The sequence below is a fragment of the Bufo bufo genome, chromosome 1 (genome assembly GCF_905171765.1).
Source record: "Bufo bufo chromosome 1, aBufBuf1.1, whole genome shotgun sequence".
Lineage (NCBI taxonomy): Eukaryota > Metazoa > Chordata > Amphibia > Anura > Bufonidae > Bufo > Bufo bufo.
In genome coordinates this window covers 667,525,956-667,552,551 of record NC_053389.1, presented here as the reverse complement: position 1 = coordinate 667,552,551, position 26,596 = coordinate 667,525,956, and the positions used below count along the sequence as shown (strand labels likewise).

Below are 26,596 nucleotides of genomic sequence, written 5' to 3'. Positions count from 1 at the left end.
GATTTTGAATGCTAACAGGCAGGGCCAGCAGAGAACGATTCCGTTCCCTGGCCCTGTCAATCACAATGCGGAGGGGGCGTCATTAGGGTCGGAGGATGCGGCTGCTACCAGCAAGTAGCCGCCCTACTTGCTGGTAGCAAGGTAATTAGCATATTTTAAAAATCGCTTTTTAGCAAATTCTACTGAACAGAAATGATTATTTAACTTATGTATGCATAAATCGCAGTGTAGGGATTATTAGTAAACAAAAAACAAAAAAAATGGTTTAGTGGGCTGACAGAAGCCCTTTAAGACAGCTTGTCTCCACAGGGTTTCTACTCGCACCTTCCTCTCAACACTGGAATGTTTTTCAAATATATAAAGTTCACTTTTTCTCCTCACTAGCTGGTTTAAAACTTTTCACCAACTGATCTAATAATTTCTCTTTTTAGACTTCGATTGAGGGTGCATTCATACGACCATATTTTCGTTCTACGTCCGATCCGCATGGATGTCATTTGTGTGCTTTCCGCATCCGTACAGCTGATCTGCAACTTATAGAACATGTCCTTGCCCCTTTTGCAGACAAGAATAGGCATTTTTTCAATGGAGCCTGAAAAATGGTGTCATCATCTCCAAACACGCTTTACATCTACTTTTCTATTTTTGGCTAATACTGGTCATGTGACCGTATGTCAGGATATGAGTGAAGGACCTGTGTGCTTCTATTGGCTACTACAGGTCATGTGATGTGCCATATTTACATTTTTGGGGACTATCTCAAGAACAGTAAATTCTAGAGAGCTGAGACCTTTATGAAAACCTTTGCAGACACCCGATGAACCTATGTGCCAAATTTGGTGTCCAACGGTTCTGGCGTTTGGATGCCTATAGAGGCCAGACGGCCAGACAGACAGACATTGATTTCTATAATATAGATGATCAAGTCCGTATTTGTCAGCCTCCAGAACTAAGCAGTGTGACATATTCTCAGACAAATTTCTAAAGCTTCTCCCTTTTGACATGTGAAGAGTGGAGGACAGCTGCTGGGGATCTATATTTGTCATCCTCCATTACTGCTGGGATATCAGTATTCCTGTGCACACTGTCTAAAATTACCCTAGAGCTTTCATGCTCTTCTCCCATCAGCAGATCCCAGAATTTGCTCTATGCGGATTTTTCACACAAGGATAGGAACCCAAATTATCAGGTAATTGTGTGCATGGCTGTGTTATACCTATAAGCCAGTTAGTAGCTTCACATGGACTGCCTGATGTCTCTTTCATGTTACAGAGGCGTGCCATCTGTAGTGTAAGATTTCAAAATCACATAAATGCATCTAAACTTCTTAACCTTGGCTGACATTGGTTTGTGATATTTTCTATTCCTGATACATTGTAGAAAAAAGTATATAAAGTAGAAAGCTGCCTACCCTGGCTTCATCTTCTCATAACTGTGTAAGTGTCCATTATTCAGGCTATTTTTGTGCATGGCCGCCATTCTGTAATGGTTTATATGTGAACCTGAAGTGACAGATTACAGAATTGCTTATATAACAATTCCCTAATGTACTTTTATTACAGTGGGTGCAGAGCTACAGAGAATTCAGATTCCCTGCATCCCGACAGTCCCCCAGGAGATTTTTTCTATTTATGGGGCAGCAGTTATAATAATTACATGTATTACATGCAGATTTTTTTGCGGAATATCCGCAGCGTAGTACACTACCAGCAAAGTAGATGAGATTTTCAAAATCTCATTTCCAGGGTGTAAAAATTTACCTGCGTTAGTGATCTTAAAAATTCACAGCATGTCAGTTTGTGTGGATTTTAGGTGCAGATTTTACCCTATGCAATGGAGTTAGAGTCGGGGCAAACCTGTGACAAAATCCGCAATTATCACATACGGATTTTGATGCAGAGTGGGTGCAGAAATGCAGCAAAAACTGTAAAAAAATCTGTGAGAAAAATCTACATAAACTACACTGCATGTACCCTAAGATCTCAGACAGATGAGTAATGTTCATATTTTACACTCGAACAGCACCCTGACTGAACACTAAGACTCCTTTCACACTGGCGAAATTTCTGCGCGGGTGTGATGCGTGAGGTGAACGCATTGCACCCGCACTGAATCCGGACCCATTCATTTCTATGGGGCTGTGCACATGAGCGGTGATTTTCACGCATCACTTGTGCGTTGCGTGAAAATCGCAGCATGCTCTATTTTGTGCGTTTTTCACGCAACGCAGGCCCCATAGAAGTGAATTAGGCTTCGTGAAAATCGCAAGCATCCGCAAGCAAGTGCGGATGCAGTGTGATTTTCACGCATGGTTGGTAGGAGATGATCAGGATGGGGACCCGATCTTTATTATTTTCCCTTATAACATGGTTATAAAAGAAATTAATAGCATTCTTAATACAGAATGCTTAGTAAAATAGGGCTGAAGCGGTTAAAAATATAAAAAATAAAATGTAACAGGGACCTGCTGTGCAGGGACCTGTGGTGATGTCACGGCGCTCATCACATGGTCCATCACATGATCCGTCACCATGGTAAAAGATCATGTGACGGGGGGGGGGGGCGGAGCCTAGCGGCGCATGGAGTAGGATGCACGCCGCACTAGCTCCGGCAAGAATCCTGTCTAAAATACCTACAACGGTGGCGATATACCTTGAAAACAGCCGTAGGAGCGGGGGACATAGCCAGCAAGCGGTCCGGTGCTGAGAAACATCATTATGCCTGCAAAGAGAGGCAAAACGCCGAGCCGGCAGGACAGAGAGGCACGATCCCAAGATGGCGCTGAGGAGGAAGAGTGGCCTGACCTGAGGGCGGTGGTGAGTCAGGGAGCGGCAGCGCGGCTAGAGCGCTTCGCTCACAAGTCACACCAGTCCCCCAATCATGTATGGGGAGAAGGAGAGGGCACCCTGGAAGGCTTAGGGGAGCAAGATGGCCCCTGTAATGACGACCAGCAATCTCCAGTTCAGCATGAGGGGGGGGCGAGTGCTAGCCTATGCAGCACTGGAAAGTGTCTGCCAGTGGTCAATGCCCCTGAGCCCACCTTGAAAGATGTGATGGCAGCTATTGCTAGCTGCAACGCCACCCTCCAGAACATGAATATTAATATTGGAAGTCTAAAAGCGGACATGTCCATTATCCGTCATGACCTGCATAAAGTGGCTGAACGCACCTCAGAAGTAGAGAGGAGGGTCTCGGATCTGGAAGATGGGGCTGTTACCCTACAGAGAGAGAGCTGGGCTGCGTCAAAGGATATAGCGGCGCTCTATGCTAAAACCGACGACCTCGAAAACCGCTCTCGCCGCAATAATATAAGGCTGGTGGGCATTCCTGAGAAATCTGAGGGCCCAGAGGCTACTGATTTTATTGAAAAATGGCTTGCGAAAAAAATTCCGTGATAGAGGACTCTCTGCACTTTACGCTGTTGAACGAGCACATAGGGTCCCCACCAGGCCTTTGCCGCCAGGACGTCCGCCACGTCCAATATTGGCTAAAATCCTGCACTATCGAGACAGAGACACTATACTGAGGGCTGCAAGATCTCATCCTGATTTGAAAATCAATGGGGTTCAGGTGTCTCTGTTCCCTGACTATTCGTCGGATGTACAGAAAAAAAGAGCTCGTTTTGTGGAGATTAAACGGAGGCTGAGAGATTTGCAAGTACAGTACTCCATGATGTTCCCGGCCAGGCTCAGGGTGGTGGCGTTTGGATCAGCGGTGTACTTTGAGGACTCGGACGCTGCGGTCAAGTGGCTGGATCAAAATGAGCGTCGCCTTAGGATTCCATCAACAGACACCTGAGACTGTTGGACATTCCTGCTCCTGATTGAAGTTCTGATGTCCACTGGACCGTCCACCCACCGTTGTGGACATTTTCTTTTTTCTTTAGCCGGTTGCTGAAGAAATTTTGTGGGTAGAGCATACGACGAGGTTGCTCCCCACCATCTTAATGTGCCTGCGTACGGTATCGTGCTGGATGCTGTGCTGCTTCAGGCGCTGTTGGGCCAGGTTCACAATGTTGGCCCCAAGTTCATTACTGAATCTAATTATGCTGCATATGTTCATTGTCTGGGAAGGGATAGTTGGGTGGGGGGAGGGAGGGGGGATGGGATTAGCGGGGGTTATTATCGTCAAAGGTGCTAATGATGGCAATTCTAAAATGCTGAAACGTACAGTCCTGGTATATTTTGTCCGGGGAAAAAGAGAAGAGATGGGAATCTGTAATCTGGTATCTAACATTGTTTTTCCCTGCAGCTGCTGGGAGGTGGAAAGGTGTAGATCTCAAATGTACTTTTATGTATGTATGCAATCTTATGGGACCTGCTACGAGAATACTTAGCTGGAATGTGAGGGGAATGGCGGATGCTACGAAGAGACACGGTCTGTTCCGTTACCTATCTAGATATCAGCCGGCAATAATATGCTTGCAAGAAACGCATATGACCAAACAATCTATACATGTCATGCAAAAGCCGTGGTTGGGTTATTCTGTGCACTCCGTCTTCTCCTCGCATTCAAGGGGGGTTAGTATCCTAGTTCATAAGAATATCATATTTGAATGCCTTAGGGTATGTGTGGATGAAGAGGGAAGGTTTATAGGAATGCATTGTGTGGTCCAAGGGATGAGAATGGTGTTAGCGACAATCTATATACCCCCACCATTTTCCTCGGTGCCTTTAAGGAAGCTTATAGAATTTATGGCAGAATTTTCTGAACTTCCAATGTTAATAGTGGGAGATTTTAATAATGTACTTGACAGTTCGCTTGATAGATGCCAGATCACACCTAGTGGTAGTAGTACGGGTGAAACCTTGTTTGCAAGAATACTGAGGGAAGTAGGTCTGATGGATGTATGGAGAGAGACCCACCCCCTGGACAGGAAGTACTCGTGTTGCTCCTCGACATATGGCTCCCTGTCGCGTATAGATCTGGGTCTGGTAAATGCTCATATGTTCCCGTTTGTACAGAACTCAGAATATCTCTCTAGGACCCTATCTGACCACTCCTTATTTAGCATCACCCTTAATATATCTGTGACAGCCAGGCCGGGGGTTAGATACTGGCGACTAAATGCCTTTTGGTTAAAACTGATGGGTGACCCGTCCGATATGCTTCAATCCCTTAGGGAATATTTTTGTATAAATGAAGGGACTGCGTCTCCGTTAGTCGTCTGGGATGCGATGAAGGCCTTCCTCAGAGGATCCTTTATTAAAACAGTCAGTCGGATTAAATCTAAATCTAGAGAGCTTGATCGGCAGAAACATGATAATATGAAGATAGCGGAGGAAGCTTTTGTGTTAAATCCTTCTATCATGACAAGCACTACCTTAAAGACTAGGCAGGAGGAGTTGAGGTGTCACCTTTTGGAGGTAGCAGAGAGGAAACGACTGTTTTACAAGCAGCAATTTTTTACTGAAGGTGAGAGTGTAGGCCATATGCTCTCTGTTATCGCAAAAGCGCAGCAAGGATCACAATGTATATCTGGCCTGTTAGATGCTGGCGGCGTCCTCAGGCGTGATACGGATAACATTTTGAGTATACTGAATAATTTTTATTCCTCTCTGTATGCTTCCAGGGTGACATGTTCGGATGAAGAGATTGACACCTTTTTGGCCACATTAAATCTTCCTAAGCTTTCCAGGGAAGACAGTATGCGGTTAGAGGAGCCGATTGAGCTAGAAGAATTGAGGGCGGCATTAGCTGCTTTGGCTAATGACAAGGCTCCGGGTTTAGATGGGCTTCCGGCGGAAGTATATAAGTCCTTTGCGGAAGTGTTGCTCCCGGAACTTCTGAAGGTATTCAATTATTCCAAGGAGAGGGGGGAGCTACCTCCGTCTATGCAGGAGGCGGTAATAGTAGTCATTCCTAAGCCGGACAAGGATCACTCTCTCCCTGACTCATATAGACCGATATCGTTACTTTCCACTGATGTTAAGTTGCTTGCAAAGGTCTTGGCCATGCGTCTGTCTAGGGTGATTTTGTCTATCATACACTCTGACCAGACTGGCTTCATGCCTCAGAAATCAACGTCAATTAATATTAGAAGAGTGTTTGCCAGTATTCAACTTCCGGCTGATAATGTTGGAGATAGAGCTATCCTTTCTTTAGATGCGGCCAAGGCCTTTGACAGCATTGAGTGGCGATTCCTGTGGAGAGTTATGGCGTATATGGGATTTGGAGATGAGTATATATCCTGGGTCCGGGTGCTATACTCTAAACCCGAGGCATGTATCAGGGCGAATGGAGGGGTGTCCCCCAAGTTCTGTCTGGGCCGGGGTACTAGACAGGGGTGCCCGTTGTCACCTCTGCTATTTGCAGTTGCGATTGAGCCATTAGCCGCAGCGATTCGTAAATCAATGGACATCCGGGGGTTCCAATATGGGACAGTTAATAATAAAGTGGCGATGTATGCAGATGACACTTTGCTTTTTCTGGGGGATACTGGTCCATCGTTGGAAGCGGCTATGAAAATCATTGATTGCTTTGGGGATCTGTCGGGTCTGACTATTAACTGGAGTAAGTCGGCGATTATGCTGCTTGACGGGCAAGTGCAATCACAGACAGTGCGAGACAGAAGTATCCCATGTGTAGCGACCTTTAAGTATTTGGGTATCCATATATCTCCGAGAATCCTAGATTTTGGGCGCCTTAACTTTGACCCATTGATTATTAAATTTCGTAATAAGACTAAGGCATGGTGTAAATTATATCTGTCGGTGGCGGGAAGAGCTAATCTCATTAAAATGGTGTTGATGCCCCAGCTACTCTATATTCTACATAACTCCCCGGTCTGGCTGTCAAAATCCAAATTTGTCCCTATCAATGCTACTTTCAGGGAGCTCATATGGCGGAAGGGGCAACCGAGAATTAAGCTTGAAACGTTGCAATATCCTAAAACAGAAGGGGGACTTGCAGTGCCAAACCCCTGGGTGTACTTCCTGGCTGCACAATGCCAACATTTTAAGGGGTGGATGGAACTGGAGTCGAGTGAGATGTCGTGTCAGTTGTTTAAACATTGCTTGTCCTCTAATGACCTACTGCTGATTCTTGAGACTAGGGGGGCTGGAAAGAGTGGTCCGATGGGCGATTTGGGATACTTGATGCAGTCCGTATGGAATAAGGTCAAGCTCCTGAGGGGGGTTTTCGGCAATACGGAATACACTCCACTGTGGGACAATCCCGTGCTGCCGGAATTCCTCTCCCTGTCTGAGTTTGGGGCATGGAAAAGGAAGGGTATTCTGAGGTTGGGCCATCTTTTGGAGGAAAAGAAGTTCATGTCATTTGCCAGATTTCAGGAGAAGTATGAGCTTCCTAGAACTCACTTTTATAAGTACCTTCAGGTGAGACATGCTTACAACTCCACATTTAAAGGTACGACTATGGTGGCTGGGAGAGATGCTGCATTGCACCAGATTCTGTCCAGGGGGGCGAGGAGAGGTATGATTTCCTGTATATACAAGCTGCTGCTTGATAAGTTTCTAATGTCGCATCCGCTTACGGCTAAAAGTAAATGGGAGAAAGATGTTGGCGAATTAACTGATGACCAATGGTCTGACATACTGGAGGCGATACCTCTCTCTTCCTTGAGTGAAGGACGTAAACTCTCGCAGCTGTTTATTGTCCATAGGGTCTACAAAACACCGTTTTTTTTTGTTCCGTATAGGGTTCAGACCTACGGATGAATGTCCAAGATGCTCTGTGGTGTCTGCAGATTTGTTGCATATGATGTGGACGTGCGAGAGGTTAGGGAGATACTGGGAGTTGGTACGTCAGACAATACAGGAAGTTTACAAAGTACAAATACCCTCTGACCCGAAAGTGTGTGTGTTAGGATATGTCTCTGAATTGGCCACTGGGCAGGTGCATAAAATAGCTATAGGGAGAATGTTATATGTCGCTAGGAAGTTAATAGCCCTACATTGGATACAGACAGCGCCGCCAATCCTAGGCGAATTCCTAAGTGCGGTTGACACAATGCTGAGTTATGAACGGATGGTTTACCAGAAGCGTGGATGCCCAGCGAAATTTGAAAAATTCAGGGATCCATGGCTGTCGTTTCGACGTCTGAATAGAAATGTTTAACAATGTGCCTTTGTATTTTGTAGGTTAGGGTGGGATGGGGGGGGGGGGGGGTGTTTGGATTGAAACTGGATTACTACACATAGTTTGGTGTCCTTTTTGTTATTAGTCCTATGGACAGTATGTCTCTATGTCACCCTTGTATGTATTGTGATAAAATGTGTATTTACACTGTAAAATGTTCAATAAAAATGATCTGATTTAAAAAAAAAAAAGATCATGTGACGGACCATGTGATGAGCGCAGTGACGTCACCACAGGTGAAGAAGACAGAAGAGAAGCCGGGCTGCGCGAACAAGTGGATTAAGGTGAGTTAAATTATTATTATTTTTTTAACCCCTTCAGCCCTATTTTACTAAGCTAATCATCTGCAGGAGCCTGTCCGCCCCAGCACCCCACCCACTCTGTCCTGAATGAAGGAAGAATAAAGAGCAAAACTTTTTGATACTTCGGTGAGTGCCGCATACTTTCTCAGTGATTTCTTCTACATTGTTGCATCTGACCCCGCTTCTCCTTTTTATGCTGAGTACCACGTACGAAGTATATGTCTACTGCATTACCGACATTTGAGCCAGCATACGGGGCCGATTTGACTTACCTGATACATGCAGTGCCTCCATATTCTACTCCTATCCGTATTGCCTATTTTACTAAGCATTCTGTATTCATAATAATGCTATTATTTTCCCTTATAACCATGTTATAAGGGAAAATAATAAAATCTACACAACACCTAACCCAAACCCAAACTTCTGTGAAGAAGTCCGGGTTTGGGTCTGGGTACCAAACATGCCAATTTTTCTCACACGCGTGCAAAACGCATTAAAATGTTTAGCACTCGCGCGGAAAAATCGCGCATTTTCCCGCGACGCACTCGCATCTTATCCGGCCCAAATCCATGACGCCCGTGTTACAGAGGCCTAAGGGTGTCATTTATTATCCAGAAATTAGGCATATATCTGGCACACATGGCAGCACAGCGGTTAGTTGTGCCGCAATCTGCAACTTTTTCCGGCTTACGCCAGTTCTAATATTGTGGGCGTGGCATGGGCGGGGAAGGGGACGAGATAGCATGCCCGTCTCATTCATAATTTTCTATGCCTGTTTTAGGCATAGAAAATGGTCTAAATGTAAGACAGCAAGGAAGCTTGCTTATATTGAGAACTGGCTCTGGATACATCAAAGTTATGTAACGGCCTTCACCTCTACATAACTTCAGCAGATCCACTGCCAGATATTGGGGTTATTAAGACCGGCGTCTAAAACGGCAGTCTTAATAAATGACCCCTAACTTGTTATATCTAATGGACCAGTTCACATATACAATTTTCCATTGGTCCATGCAGAGAACATTGCATGACTCCGCATTCAATTGAATGGGTATGCAATAAAACTGACAGCACATGCACACCATCCATGTGGTCTGGTTAACAAAAATGTTTTTTTTGCATTTGGTACATGGACGAGTTTTTAAACACTTGTTTGAATGTGCCCTAAGTAGGTGTTAGTGTGTATGCTTCCTTAACCCCTTCCAGCAAAAGCCAGTTTGGACCAAATGCCGAAGCCCCATTTTTCTAATGTGACGTGTCACTTTATCTGGTAATAATTCTGGAACGCTTTGACTTATTTTAGCGATTCTAAGAATGTTTTCTCATGACACATCATACTTCATGTTACTGGTGAATTTGAGTATATGTGTTTTACTTTTATGTATAAAATAATCCAAATTTACAGACAATTTGGAAAAATTAGGAATTTTCAAAATCTGAATTTTTTTGCTTTTAACCCTTTAAGGATCAATGACGGAGCTGTACGTCATGGGTCCGATCCCTAAACATAGCTCCAGCTCGCGCATGCAGCGGGCACCTAAGCCACGGGGTCTCTGCAAATTTAAATAGAGACCCACGGCACATGTATGCAATCAGCCATAAGGCTGATTGCATACATCTTACCTTTCAGATGCCGTGGTCAAATGTGACCACGGCATCTGCGCAGACCGGAACTGGAAGTCGCGCACTTCCGGTCCGGTAACAGTGTTCCCCGGCTGAGATCTGGGGCCTGTTACCTCGATCTAATTGACCGAAGCCCCAAGCCGGCTTCTGAGTCAATTAGATGTATATATCAATACAGGCCACTAGGTGGCAGCCTTGTATTGATATAGTGCAATTGAAGTCTTCAATGATGGCTATTTAGCTATCACTGAATACTATGGGAAATCGAATGATAGCCAGTGACCCAAGGTGACTTAAAAAAAAGTTTTAAAAAAAAGTTAAAAAAAGATTTTACAAATATAAAAAAAAAACAACCTAAAAGGTTCAAATCACCCCCCTTTCCTTAAAATAAAAATAAAAAATACTTAACCAATAAAAAAAAAATAAACATCATGGGCATCGCCACGTGCGAAAATGCCCATACTATTAAAATATAACAATATTAATGGCATACTGCAAATGGCATAGTGGGGGAAAAATTAAAACAGCCAATTTGCCATTTTTTGTCACTTCAACTACCCAATAATAAAAAGTTATCAAAACGTCGCACACACTTAAAATTGGTATCACTGAAAAGAACAGATCATCCCGCAAAAAATGAGCCCTCATACAGCCCCATACACATAGCTACAAAAAAGTTATAGGGGTCAGAATATGGTTATGAAAAAAAAAAATTTCCTCAAAGGTTTTAAAAAAAAAATTCAGTATTAAAACGCAAGAAAAACTATTCAAGTGTGGTATCGTTGGAACCGTACTGACCTGGATAATAAAGATAACAGGTCAATTTTACAGCATAGTGTGCAGTGTAAAAAAAAAACTTTATCAGAATTGCGTTTTTTTCCCAATTCTACCCTATTTGGAATTTTTTCCCTACTACATTGTATGCAACCGTAAATGCTGCCATTAGAAAGTACAACCTGTCCTACAAAAATTAAGCCCTCATAAGGCTATGTGAATGGAAAAATAAAGAAGTTAGGACTATGAGAAGGCGGGGAGTGAAAAACGAAAACGGGGTTAAGGCAAATAGTGATTCATTGCAAAATAGTTAATAATTCACATTCCCCATATGTTGGCAACATTTTGTAAATGTCATTTTATTTTTTTAGGATGTTAGAAACAGTTTTTTAAGAACCAATTCAGTTCTTAAGTGACACTTACATAATAGAAATCACCAAAGATGACCCCATTTACACCCCTCAATTTATTAACAACTGATTTTACAATGTTTGTTAACCCTTTAGGTGTTCCACAGGAATTAAAGCAAAATGGAGGTGAAATGTAAACATTTTGAGGGAGATTTATCAAACTGGTGTAGAGTAGAACTGGCTAAGGCTACTTTCACACCTGCGTTAGGTGCGGATCTGTCTGGTATCTGCACAGACGGATCCGCACCGATAATGCAAACACTTGCATCCGTTCAGAACGGATCCGTTTGCATTACCATGAACAAAAAAAAATATATATATATATTTTTATTTTTTTGTTCATGATAATGCAAGCGGATCCGTTTCAATTGCACCATATTTTGTCCCTGAAAACGGATCCGTCCCCATTGACTTACATTGTAAGTCAGGACGGATCCGTTTGGCTCCGCCTACAGAGCTGCAAGCAGCGTTTTGGTGTCCGCCTACAGAGCGGAATGGAGGCTGAACGGAGTCAAACTGATGCATTCTGAACGGATCCTTATCCATTCAGAATGCATTGGGCTAAACTGATCCGTTTTGGGCCGCTTGTGAGAGCCCTGAAACGGATCTCACAAGCGGACCCAGAAACGCCAGTGTAAAAGTAGCCTTAGTTGCCCATAGCAACCAATCAGATTCCAACTTTCATTTATCACAGCTCCTTTGGAAAATGAAAGGTGAAATCTGATTGGTTGCGATGGGCAACTACGCCAGTTCTACTTTACACCAGTTTGATAAATAACCCCCTTAATTGTTTGGTGCAGATTTTCAATTTTGATAAATTTTTCCTGTAACACAGAAAGGGTTAACAATAAAACAACAGAATCACTGAATATCTGGATATTACAGAGGACAGTTGCTATAACAACACATAAATCACTGAGGGCAACTTCCTAAAACTTTACCTTTAATCTACATACAATTAAAATACAAAAGATAAATGTGGTCCAAACTGGACCATGATAACTATAGTACAAAAAGCTGTAAAATACAATGGACAGTTAGCAAAAAATGAGGACAATAAAATACATCTGGGACGGAGAATCAAGATATAATATGTCTGTCCCTGTTCATGCCCTTACAAAAACTGCTTAGCCCAGAGATGCACCTTAAAGGTAGGTGCCGACTCGATTGGTCAGCTCAATCCTCAACTCCACCCCTCACAGTCCCATGACCAGAGCTAACCACCATTATTGGGTGGCAGCATAAAATATCCTCCCCAAATGTCTCCACCAATAGTCCTCGGACGCCATGCGTCTCAGGACTCACTTGGAGATACAATCTTCCCGCCCTTATGCTTTCCATACCTCTCTCTAAAAAGCCAGGAACGGGACCAAGTTAGTAGTGCGCTCCACGTGCACCTATCGTGGAGCACACAGGCCTAATATCAGCAGGAGGCTCACCTCGCCAGATAGATCAAACTGGAAGCGCAGACCACGCATCCAAAGGCACAAGGAGCACAGGTTCCCAGTGTTCCCCATAGTGCCCCCACCCCCTACTGCACTATAACGGGGGATGTCAGGGGATACCACCCCAGGACCATTATATAAATAAAGCCCGGCGGTACTACACATACAGAGGACACCATATGAGGACTATTTTGTGACAATTCCTGATCCCATTTAATGAATAAATTTCGGCACATGTGATATACTGCACTAATACGTGTATGGCGCCGCAGGGTACAAATAGGGGGGAGTCACACCACTTTTATTATATGCTGGTTGTTACTACTCTGGTTAGGACAAATCAGGGGGTAACAAAAATACACATAAACATAACAAGATACTGGATAATAAAAATAAATAAAGGAAAAATAAAAAGGGGCATGCAAAGGTATGGTACTGCAATAGCAGTCAGATAAAGGACCGTTTTTATATAATTGCAAGGATGACGCTTCATGCATCGAAAATTATTTCCGTCTGGTAAAGGAGGTGAAGCTAATAGTGATTAAATCTGCCGACAAAGGGGGCAATCTTGTTATTATGGACTGTAACCATTACAGACAAATGTGTGAATGCCTGTTAAGCAATCGTGACTGCTACCGCATCTTACCATCTGACCCTACTGATGTCTTTTGTAAACAACTTGTGTCTATCCTTGATGTAGGCCTTATAAAAGGTGTCATCAGTGAGGCTGAATACCACTTTCTGAGGCCGGGTTCACCCCAGATAGCTACGTTTTATGGATTACCCAAGATCCATAAGGGTTTATCTCCCTTGAAGGGTCGTCCTATTGTGTCTGGGGTGAACTCGATAACCCAGAATAGTGGTATTTATATTGATAGGGTTCTTAAGAGGTTTGTTTCAGCCCTTCCATCTCTCACAAGGGACACAATGGACTTCCTAAGGAAAATTGAAACCATCAACTTAGAACCATCATGCTCCCTTGCGAGCATTGATGTAGAATCATTGTATAGTTCTATTCCTCATTCTAAAGGGTTGATGATGGTAGCAGAATTTTTAAAGACAAGGGCAGTCTGTTACTGCTCCCATAATAAATTTGTGTTGACTCTCCTTGAGTTTGTCCTGACGCACAATTTTTTTCTGCTTGATTCGCGCTTCTTCCACCAGCTCAGGGGGACTGCTATGGGGAGCCCCTGTGCCCCCACTTATGCCAATCTCCTCCTGGGCTGGTGGGAGGATAAAGTGGTCTTTCCTGACAATCAAACTTGGTGGTGTGACAAAATTGTCTTTTGGACATATTATATATAGACAATGTCTTGAAATCTGGAATGGTGACCTTAATGAATTTAAATAATTCGTTAGGATGTTGAATACGAATGAGATAGGCTTGGCATTTACCTTTGAGTTTCACCCAGACACACTAACATTTCTAGATGTCAGGTTCACCAAGGAGGTGGACAAGTTGGTCACAACCACCTTCAGGAAGACCACTGCTACGAATAATTTTCTTCATTGGGATCAAAAAGGCGTTTGCCCACCAAAATAGTACCAATCTAACCATCACCTCATCCCGCAAAAAATGAGCCCCTACCTGAGACAATCGCCCAAAAAAAAAAAAACTATAGCTCAGAATATGGAGACACTAAAACATCATTTGTTTTGTTTTAAAAAAGCTGTTATTGTGTAAAACTTACATAAATAAAAAAAAGTACACATATTTGGTATCACCGCGTTCGTATCGACCGGCTCTATAAAAATATCACATGACCTAACCCCTCAGATGAACACCGTAAAAAATAAAAAATAAAAACTGTGCTAAATAAACAATTTTTTTGTCACCTTACATCACAAAAAGTGTAATAGCAAGCGATCAAAAAGTCATATGCACCCCAAAATAGTGCCAATCAAACCTGTAAACCTGTAAATAACAAAAATAAAAAACTGTGCCAAAACAGCTATTTCTTGTTATCTTGCCTCACAAAAAGTGTAATATAGAGCAACCAAAAATCATATGTACCCTAAACTAGTACCAACAATACTGCCACCCTATCCCATAGTTTCTAAAATGGGGCCACTTTTTTGGAGTTTCTACTCTAGGGGTGCATCAGGGGGGCTTCAAAATTTGCCTTCCAAAAACCGTATGGCATTCCTTTCCTTCTGCGCCCTGCCGTGTGCCCGTACAGCTGTTTACGACCACATATGGAGTGTTTCTGTAGACTACAGAATCAGGGCCATAAATATTGTTTTGTTTGGCTGTTAACCCTTGCTTTGTTACTGGGAAAAATGGATTAAAATGGAAAATTTGCCAAAAAATTTTAATTCTGAAATTTCATCTCCATTTGCCAATAACTCTTGTGGAACACCTAAAGGGTTAACGACGTTTGTACAATCAGTTTTGAATACCTTGAGGGGTGTAGTTTCTTAGATGGGGTCACTTTTATGGAGTTTCTACTCTAGGGGTGCATCAGGGGGGCTTCAAATGGGACATGGTGTCAAAAAAACCAGTGCAGCAAAATCTGCCTTCCAAAAACCGTATTGGCATTCCTTTCCTTCTGCGCCCTGCCGTGTGCCCGTACAGTAGTTTACGACCACATATGGGGTGTTTCTGTAAACTACAGAATCAGGGCCATTAATATTGAGTTTTCTTTGGCTGTCAACCCTTGCTTTGTAAAAGTAAAAAAAATATTAAATTGGAAAATCTGCCAAAAAAGTGAAATTTTTAAATTGTATCTCTATTTTCCATTAATTCTTGTGGAACACCTAAAGGGTTAACAAAGTTTGTAAAATCAGTTTTGAATACCTTGAGGGGTGTAGTTTCTTAGATGGGGTCACTTTTATGGAGTTTTTACTCTAGGAGTGCATCAGGGGGGCTTCAAATGGGACATGGTGTAAAAAAAAAAACAGTCCAGCAAAATCTGCCTTCCAAAAACCATATGGCATTCCTTTCCTTCTGCGCCCTGCCGTGTGCCCGTACAGTAGTTTACGACCACATATGGGGTGTTTCTGTAAATATTGAGTTTGGTTTGGCTGTTAACCCTTGCTTTGTAACTGGAAAAAAATTATTAAAATGGGAAATCTGCCAAAAAAGTGTATTTTGAAATTGTATCTCTATTTTCCATTAATTCTTGTGGAACACCTAAAGGGTTAACAAAGTTTGTAAAATCAGTTTTGAATACCTTCGAGGGGTGTAGTTTCTAGAATGGGGTCATTTTTGGGTGGTTTCTATTATGTAAGCCTCGCAAAGTGACTTCAGACCTGAACTGGTCCCTAAAAATTGGGTTTTTGAAAATTTCTGAAAAATTTCAAGATTTGCTTCTAAACTTCTAAGCCTTGTAACATCCCCAAAAACTAAAATATCATTCCCAAAATGATCCAAACATGAAGTAGACATATGGGGAATGTAAAGTAATAACAATTTTTGGAGGTATTACTATGTATTATAGAAGTAGAGAAATTGAAACTTGGAAATTTGCAATTTTTTACAAATTTTTGGTAAATTTGTTATTTTTTTATAAATAAAAATGAATTTTTTTTACTTCTTTTTACCAGTGTCATGAAATACAATATGTGACAAAAAACAATCTCAGAATGGCCTGGATAAGTCAAAGCGATTTAAAGTTATCAGCACTTAAAGTGACACTTGGACAAATGGCCAAGTCCAGAAGGTGAAATAGGGCCTTAAGGGGTTAAATAACCGTCGCCAGGAGTCCTCTGATAAGTCACCATTTTTTGGTGCATATGGATTTCATCCGCAGTTTGGGACATTCTCTGGAGAGGGGTCTTCTGGTTTACCTGATGAGGAAATATTTTCCTTGTCTTTGTCATTTATTTGGCAAAAGATTCAGGGTAATCTGAAGAGGATGAGTGAGAGATATAAGCGTGTGGCGGATAAGAGACGTGTGCCTGGTCCGGACCTGAATGTGGGTGATCTGGTGTGGTTGTCTACAAAGAATATCAAACTGAAGGTTCCCTCCTGGAAGTTGGGTCCTAAGTTTATTGGGCCTTACAAGATCTTGTCCGTCATCAATCCCGTTGCCTTCCGTCTTGATCTTCCTCAGACTTGAAAGATCCATAATGTTTTTCACAGGTCCCTATTAAAACCTTATGTCCAACCCACTGTACCCTCCTCTTTGCCTCCTCCTCCGATTTTTGTTGATGGTAATCTTGAATTTCAGGTCTCTAGGATTGTGGATTCTCGCATTATCCGTGGTTCTCTTCAGTACCTCGTTCATTGGGAGGGTTATGGTCCTTAGGAGAGGATGTGGGTCCCAGTGGCGGACATTAAGGCCACTCGTCTTATCAGGGCTCACCCTGAGAAGGTGGGCTCTGAGTGTCCGGAGTCCACCCGTAGAGGGAGGGGTACTGTCACCGCCAGTTCTGTGAGAAGGTCTCACAGATGTTCTTCTCTACCTCTTGTATGACGTTCTTTGTTTTGGTTTCACTTTGTCATCTCCTTTCCTTCTGCCAGGTGTCACTTATTTAGACTAATTGTCTTCCTTTATATTACCTCCCATACTGCCTCACTTTGTGGTTTATACTACTTCCTGGATGAAGTGTTCACTGCTGGAGGCTGCTGCTGCTGTTTGCTCAGATAAGTCTTTTCCTTTATTGTGTTTCCTTGCTGGCTTGATTATAGGTGACCCTGACTCCATCCGTATTAAGTGCAGGGAGCCAGTGGTCGTGTCCCCTCACTATTATAGGGTTTTCAGGTGTCACACAGTCTTAGGTATGTGGGCATGCAATCGTCTACCATTGAGACCCTTGCATGTGCTTAGCAGTCAGGGAGAGCTCTTATGGTTATAAAGGGCTCACCTATATGCTCCTTAGTTTGGGATCAAGCCAGTTGGTTGTTTATTTAATAGTTACAGCTATCTGCAACTTCAGCCTGTCGATTTGTTAGAAATTCGAAAGTCAATATATGTTCAATCACAAATAGAAGCTATACGTAAGGGATTTTATTAACTGCAGGAGCAAAGGGGTAGTATACCTTTGTCAGTGCCCCTGTCCCTTTATTATGTGGGGAAAGCATTTAGGGAATTTTGTTGCCGAATTCTTGAGCATGTTAACCACCTCAGCCCCCCTAGCTTAAACCCCCTTAATGACCAGACCACTTTTTACAATTCTGCACTACACTACTTTCACGGTTTATTGCTCGGTCATACAACTTACCACCCAAATGAATTTTACCTCCTTTTCTTCTCACTAATAGAGCTTTCATTTGGTGGTATTTGATTGCTGCTGACATTTTTCGTTTTTCTGATATTAATCAAAATAAGCAATTTTCTCAAAAAAAGTGAATTTTTTACTTTTTCTGGTAAAATTGTTCAAATATAATTACATTTCTATACAAGTTTGTGTCAGAACCCCAAAACACATTGCCCTACTTCTTCTGAGTAAGGCGATACCACATGTGTGACACTTTTTTGCAGCCTAGGTGTGCAAAGGGGCCCAAATTCCAATGAGTACCTTTAGGATTTCACAGGCCATTTTTACGCATTTGAATTCCAAACTACTTCTCAAGCTTTAGGGCCCCTAAAATGCCAGGGCAGTATAAATACCTCACAAGTGACCCCATTTTGGAAAGAAGACACCCCAAGGTATTTCGTGAGGGGTATGGTGAGTTCATGTAAAATTTTATTTTTGTCACAAGTTAGTGCAATATGAGACATTGTAAAAAAATAATCAATTTCCGCTAACTTGTGCCAAAAAAAAAACTTCTATAAACTCGCCATGCCCCTCACGGAATACCTTGGGGTGTCTTCTTTCTAAAATGGGGTGACTTGTGGGGTATTTATACTGCCCTGGCATTTTAGGGGCCCTAAAGCGTGAGAAGTAGTTTGGAATCCAAATGCGTTAAAATACCCTGTGAAATCCTAAAGGTACTCATTGGAATTTGGGCCCCTTTGCGCATCTTGGCTGCAAAAAAAGTGTCACTCATGTGGTATCGCCGTACTCAGGAGAAGTAGGGCAATGTGGTTTGGGGTGTATTTTTACATATATCCATACTGTGTGTGAGAAATATCTTTGTAAATGACAACTTTTTACATTTTTTTTATACAAAGTTGTCAATTTACAGAGATATTTCTCTCTCCCAGCATGGGAATATGTAAAAATACACCCCAAACCACATTGCCCTACTTCTCCTGAGTGCAACGATACCACATGTGTGACACTTTTTTGCAGCCTAGGTCCGCAAAGGGGCCCAAATTCCAATGAGTACCTTTTAGGAGGGCATTTTTAGGCATTTGGATTCCAGACTTCTTCTCACGCTTTAGGGCCCCTAAAATGCCAGGGCAGTATAAATACCCCCCAAATGACCCCATTTTAGAAAGAAGACACCCCAAAGTATTCGCGGAGGGGCATGGTGAGTTCATGTATGATTTAATTTTTTTTCACAAGTTAGCGGAAAATTACACTTTCTGAGGAAAAAATAATAATAATAAAGTTTCCATTTCTGCTAACTTCTGGCAAAAAAAATAAAAAATCTCCCACGGACTCACTATGCCCCTCAGTGAATACCTTGGGGTGTCTACTTTCCGAAATGGGGTCATTTGTGGGGTGTGTTTACTGTTCTGGCATTTTGGGCGGGGCTAAATTGTGAGCAACCCTGTAAAGCCTTAAGATACTCATTGGACTTTCGGCCCCTTTACGCACCTAGGCTGCAAAAAAGTGTCACACATGTGGTATCGCCGTACTCAGAAGAAGTGGGCAATGTGTTTTGAGGTGTATTTTTACATATACCCATGCTTGGTGAGAGAAATATCTCTGTAAATTGACAATTTTGTATAAATAAAATTAAAATATTGTCATTTACAGAGATATTTCTCACACACAAAGTTGTCAATTTACAGAGATATTTCTCTCACCCAGCATGGGTATATGTAAAAATACACCCCAAAACACATTGCCCTACTTCTCCTGAGTACGGCGATACCACATGTGTGACACTTTTTTGCCGCCTAGGTGCGCAAAGGGGCCCAAGTTCCAATGAGTACCTTTAGGTACTAAAATGCCAGGGCAGTATAAATACCCCATAAGTGACCCCATTTTGGAAAAAAGACACCCCAAGGTATTCCGTGAGGGGTATGGTGAGTTCATGTAAAATTTTATTTTTTGTCACAAGTTAGTGCAATATGAGACTTTGTAAAAAAAAAACAAAAAAAATTAAAATAATCAATTTCCGCTAACTTGTGCCAAAAAAAAAAACTTCTATGAACTCGCCATGCCCCTCACGGCAGTATGGGTATATGTAGAAATACACACCCCAAAACACATTGCCCTACTTCTCCTGAGTACCACATGTGTGACACTTTTTTGCAGCCAAGATGCGCAAAGGAGCCCAAATTCCAATGAGCACCTTTAGGATTTCACAGGGCATTTTTACGCATTTGGATTCCATGAGGGGTATGGTGAGTTCATGTAAGATTTTATTTTTTGTCACAAGTTAGTGGAATATGAGACTTTTTAAGAAAAAACAAAAAAAAAAAAAAAAAACAATTTCCGCAAACTTGTGCCAAAAAAAAAAAAATATCTTCTATGAACTCGCCATGCCCCTCAAAAGTGTTCTTTATAGCGCCGCAGCGATTTTACGGTGTTTTTGCAGTGATCAGAAAAAATAAAATTTCTGTCACTGGTGTGGGACGGACTGAACGCAAGTGTGCGCACAAGATCAGGCCTGATCGGGCGAACACTGCGTTTTTTGTAGAGCCTATAGAACATGTCCTATTCTTGTCCGCAATTGCGGACAAGAAAAGGCATTTTCTATATAGTTCTGGCAATGTGCGGATCCTCAAAATGCGGAAAGCACATTGCCGGTGTCCGTGTTTTGTGGATCCGCGGATCCACAAAACACATACGGACGTCTGAATGGAGCCTTACAGGGGGGTGATCAATGACAGGGGGGTGATCAGGGAGTCTATATGGGGTGATCAGGGGTTAATAAGGGGTTAATAAGTGACAGGGGTGATGTAGTGTAGTGTGGTGATTGGTGCTATTTACAGAGCTGCCTGTGTCCTCTGGTGGTCGATCCAAGCAAAAGGGACCACCAGAGGACCAGGTAGCAGGTATATTAGACGCTGTTAACAAAATATATACCGTCTAATATACCTTTGTGGGGTTAAAAAAATCGCATCTACAGCCTGCCAGCGAATGATCGCTGCTGGCAGGCTGTAGATTAACTTCTCAGCTGCGCGTCGCTGTGAACATGCGCGCGCGCATTCACGCAAAATCTCGGCTCTCGCGAGATGACGCGTAGATGCGTCCAGGAGGAATAACCCGGCCGCCCACAGGACGCATCCCTGCGTTAGGCGGTCGGGAGGTGGTTAATGATATCAAGAAAAAGAATAATACTCCCGTGGCTAATCACATCTGGGAAAGTCACGATGGAGATCCTAGGTCTCAGTTTTTTTCAGCAATGGAACTGATAAGACCTTCCCCCAAAAAAGGTGACTGGGACCGTAGAATCCTCTAAAAATAAATGGAGTGGATATACAGGTTCCAGTCTCAGTCACCTGCAGGACTAAATTAGAGACTTACCCTTTCCTGTTATATCTGAGGGTTTGCCCCTTCTCTGTGCATAATCAGCTTCACTTCCTTTACCAGACGGAAATAATTATCGATGCATAAAGCGTCATCCTTGTAATTATATCAAAACGGTCCTTTACCTGACTGCTATTGCAGTACCATACCTGATATAATATTGTAGTCATGCGTTTTGTCATGGGAGTGGTCTTTGCATGTGCTATATTGTCCCTTTTTTTCCCCCTTTATTTATTTTTATTATCCAGTATCTTGTTATGTTTATGTGTATTTTTGTTACCCCCTGGTTTGTCCTAACCAGAGTATTAACAACCAGCATATAAAAAAAGTGGTGTGACTCCCCCATTTTTACCCTGCAGCGCCATACACGTACATGTGCAGTATATCACATGCGCCAAAATGTATTCATTAAATGGGACCAGGAATTGTCACAAAATAGTCCTCATATGGTGTCCCCTGTATGTGTAGTACCGCCGGGCTTTATTTATATAATGGTCCTGGGGTGGAATCCCCTGACATCCCCCGTTATAGTGTAGTTGGGGGTGGGAGCAATATGGAGAATACTGGGAACCTGGCTCCTTGTGCCTTTGGATGCGTGATTTGCACTTCTAGTTTGATCTATCTGGCGCGCTGCGCCTCCTGCTGATATTAGGCCTGTGTGCTCCATGATGGGTGCACGTGGAGCGCACTACTAGCTTGGTCCCGTCCCTGGCTTTTCAGAGAAAGGTATGGAAAGCATAAGGGCGGGGAGATTGTATCTCCAAGTGAGTCATGAGACGCATGGCGTCCGAGGACTATTGGTGGAGACATTTGGGGAGGATATTTTATGCTGCCACCCAATAATGATGGTTAGCTCTGGTCATGGGACTGTGAGGGGTGGAGTGTCATGCCCTGCTCAGGCTATGTGCGGAGGTCTGTCAGGTTAGCAGCACGTGTATAGCCTTTTGTTTTGGAGATGAGCTATATCCGCCTCCCTTCAGGTGCACTGGGTGGGGTCGTTGTTTTGAGTTTAAATTACACCCACTCCCAGTGTCCTGTGCGGGTTATAGCTTCTGTCTGGCTCTGAGGAAGGAAGGAAGGATTTGCTGTTCCTGCTCAGAAAAGATAAGTTGGTTTTTGTTTTCTTGTGGTTGTCTGTCTAGGCTGTTAGAGAGACGCCTGCCCCCTCCAGGTCCTGAGGGAGCAGGCTGCCTCTATCCCCCTTTCACCATCTTAGGGATTTTAGGGAATCTTCAGCCTAGGCACGAGGACACGTTATTCCCATCTTCAGGGTCTGAACGTGGGCATAGAAGTCTAGGGAGAGCTGGTAGGGATTTGTCAGGAGGTGACCTTTATCCCCAGCTTCTTGCCTAGACACTTGTTTGTTTATTTTCTGTGTATCTGGTATCCTGTCCGCCGGGACATGGAGTTGAGGATTGAGCTGACCAATCGAGTCAGAGCCCGCCCAGTACTTTATCATTTAAATGATAGCCCATGTCTCTGGCAAAATGGAGCATTTTTTCTTGGCCCCCTGGAGCCCCCCAGCTGTGCATCTTGCATCTGTGAGAGGACTGGATTTATTCTTATGTCTACCTGAATCAGCTAAGTTGTTATCTTTCTTAATACAGTGATACTATACCATTTAATCTGTATTGGATTTATATCAAGTATATTTTAGTGTTTATACGCTGTTAAAAGTGCTCAGAGGCTTATGTCCTTCACCTCATCACAGATGTATGCTGATCTGGGGCGCTCCAGTAATTTATGATTCATGTATCTCTATATATGGCATCCTATTGCCATACTGATACCGTTGGTCCCCTGATGAACCTTTGATTATCTAGAAGGGGAAATGCGTTGGGATGTTGTATGTTGTGTCAGAAAGTGATAGGGCTGTATAAGGACAGGTTAGCCCAGGTACGTGTACAGAGTGCATCTACCTTTAAGGTGTATCTCTGGGCTGAGCAGTATTTGTAAGGGCATGACCAGGGACAGACATATTATATCTTGATTCTCTGTCCCAGATGTATTTTTTTGTCCTTATTTTTTGCTAACCATCCATTGTATTTGACAGCTTTTTGTACTATAGTTATCATGGTCCAGTTTGGACCACATTTATCTTTTGTATTTTAATTGTATGTAGATTAAAGTTTAAGTTTTAGGAAGTTGCGCTCAGTGATTTATATATTAACAGTAAAACAAACCCAAATATTTATTACCCAGATGCTGGGTTGTAAATCTCTCCATGGGCACACAGCAGGGCTCAGAAGGAAAGCAGTGCAATATTGTTTTTGGAGGGCAGATTTTGCTGGAATGGTTTTTAGGTGCCATTCCACATTTAAAGAGACCCTGAGGTACCTCTAGAAAGGAAACCCTAACCATCTACTAGTGATTATTATGGCACTCTTAAGTTACATATACATACATGTGATGCCAGGATGGTCCTGGGCTGGCATCGGGTGCATACAAATTTATGCATATAGCAGAGCAGTTGAAGCAGAGGGGGAGGCTGCCATATACCGCATGCTATAGTACAAGAGGCTGGCAGAGAAAATAGTGGGCAGAGGTTGGGATGTAAGTTCCAAACTACCCCCTTTCCCAATGTTTTAAATAAAGATAAATAAACATAAAAAAAAGTATTGCCATGTCCAAAAGTGTCTTTACTATTAAAAAATAAAAATAATTTTCATGCACGATGTGTGCCGTGACAACAATCACAACACAATTCAGCATTTTTTTTGTTACCGTTCCCCCCCAAAAAAAAATTTGAATATTAGTGATCAAAAAATTGTATGGGCCCAAAAAATGGTACCGCTAAAAACTACAGTCCATCCACCAGAAAAAAAGCTTCAGCTCTTTAGGCAGAAATATAAAAAGAAAAGTTTTACCTGTCAGAAAATGGCAATACAAAGACAAATAGAAACAGAAACATAGAAACATAGAATGTGTCAGCAGATAAGAACCATTTGGCCCATCTAGTCTGCCCAATATACTGAGTACTATGGATAGCCCCTGGCCCTATCTTATATGAAGGATGGCCTTATGCCTATCCCATGCATGCTTAAACTCCTTCACTGTATTTGCAGCTACCACTTCTGCAGGAAGGCTATTCCATGCATCCACTACTCTCTCAGTAAAATAATACTTCCTGATATTACTTTTAAACCTTTGCCCCTCTAATTTAAAACTAGATTTTTTCAAAGGTTCCATTTTAAGTAAGTGAAGGGGGAGGGGGGGGTGCTGTTCTAGCTACGCCACTGACACCAAATGTGGTGTGAACAGAGTCTTAGTTATACTACTAGTTTATACTAAATCATAATGGCAGTGACTGGTCGACTGGTCTACAATGAGAGCAAGCCTTACTGATAAACCAAGCAGAATTTAATTGTCTTGGTTCATCTAGATGTCCTGAAACATACAGTATAAAATAACTCTAACTATGACATGGCTGAATAACTATTTCCTTTCCTTTTCTTATCACTTTCCATTGACCATGATCTAAAATCATGTAGATATTGGTGAAGTCGGTAATGGAGCCTGACCAACTGAAGGAACTTGAAGTTGTCAGATCAAGTGATGTTGATTCATCTATAGATCAAGCAGAACAAAGTCAATCTAAAGAAGAAGAAAATGAGCCAGAGCAGAAGGGCCTGATGTTTTATCATACTGACCTGTATGATTCACAGAGCAGATTAGAAATATTTCCAGAAACAGGAAAAGAGGAGGAAATACATGAAGAAAGTTATGAACCCAAAGAAGTATATACTGCTGGTTCAGACCAGACTCAGTTGGATTTACAAAAAGAAGTTGATGAATTGGCAAAACTGTATGGACTGTCTGAGGATAAAGATTCTGACGAATTTCTGTTCTTAACAGAACCATTTAACCAAATGCCCACAAAACTGAATGTTCCTCACCCAACGCAAACCATTCAACATCCTAAACAAAATACAGAAGAGAACCAATCTGAACAAGAAGATGAACATCCTAAAGCTCTGGCAAATGTTCCTCATACAGATAAACATGCTCAAAAAGAGGATGTTAAAGAGGAAGTCAAAACATCTTCCAATACATGTAGTCAAAGTGAAGATGTCAAACTACTGCATCAAGAAAGTGTAAATCCTGCACCTTCAGATGCTAGTTCTGAGCATGCAGATGTCAAACAAGAAATCCAAGAACAACTTCCAACTGACAGCTGTACAGATGCAAGTTTCATTGTTAACACAGCAGATGGTACAGAGGTTTCCAGAGTTGATTCTAGTAATCAGGTCAATGAAGACAGAGAAGAAGCACCAGACATTTTCTGTCTTGTATGCAAAACACCTATTAGAGCCTTTGAAAAGCTGTTTGGCATACATAAAGATCATGATGTCAAAGAAATGAGTGCAGCTGTAGAAGACATCAAGGTAGGTGTAGATGGAATAGTGTATACAGGTACTATTAATAAATGTATACTATGGTAAATGATGTCTCGGAGCTATTTTATAAAGATGTACATAACTATGCTCATATGATTGCCATAGGTGCAAAGACTGGATTCAAGTCAACAAGTATGTGCTGAAGTAAGGTATCTGTTAGAAAACTGTGTTTTTGTGTTATGTATAAAGTACTATATGCATAGGCAGACTGGGTACCTAAAGTGGCCCTGGAAAGAAACCTAAAAGTGACTCTATGTTGTAGGCAGGTCCACATTGACAACGGTGGGGAAACACAAGAAGGCAGAGCCAAAACAAGTAGACAGGACCTGCAATACTATAGTGTAGCACAAAATATCACCCCAGCAGAACCAAATAGCTCAGTGCAGCCCAAAATACTGCCACCTTCTCTACAGTATTGAACCGTATCACCATCCTCAATAATTAATGCTTAGAGTATCAGATCATTATGTACCCAGCCGGCAGTGGTGAGGGGGGCTCTGACGGCCCCTTGGGCATCAGCCCACCAGGAAATTTCCCTGTAGCTTCTATGGCCAGTCTGCCCCTGACTTAATGTACAGCTTTATACATTTGTATGGGCAGACAAATCAAATGCTTTTCATACTATCATATGTATGTAATGTAGGCAGGTGTGTAAAAATTTTGCAAACTAAGAATACTTTCAACCTTAGAAGTGCTAACAGTTTATTTTTATCAATTAACAAAATGCATAGTGAATGAACAAAAGAATAATCTAAATCCAATCAATGTTTGATGTGGCCACCTGTCACGGACGTACCGAAACATACGGACATCCCGGAGACAGTGAGTGGCAGGAGATCTGTGAGACTGGCAACACATGGTTTGATCTGACAGGTTTTCCTTGTGGATCAATAGGTGTCTGTGTTGTTTCTGGTAATAGATTGGGCACACCCCTTGCCTCAGGTGTTGCTTATGTGGTCATTAAACCTTCCTTATTTATAGTTGCTTCTCTCACTATGCTATGCGGT

General features: G+C 42.3%; 1 protein-coding gene across 1 annotated transcript in view; it reads left to right on the top strand.

The window, feature by feature from the left end:
* The first annotated feature begins 1,073 nt into the window (after positions 1–1,073).
* The window catches only part of FSD2 (fibronectin type III and SPRY domain containing 2), a 131,078-nt gene continuing 105,555 nt past the window's right edge, over positions 1,074–26,596 (top strand). Inside the window, exons 1-2 of the mRNA XM_040414050.1 lie at positions 1,074–1,189; positions 24,684–25,577. Of these exons, the coding sequence (XP_040269984.1) occupies positions 24,702–25,577 (876 nt within the window). The 5' untranslated portion in view covers positions 1,074–1,189; positions 24,684–24,701. The remainder of the gene's footprint in view (positions 1,190–24,683; positions 25,578–26,596) is intronic.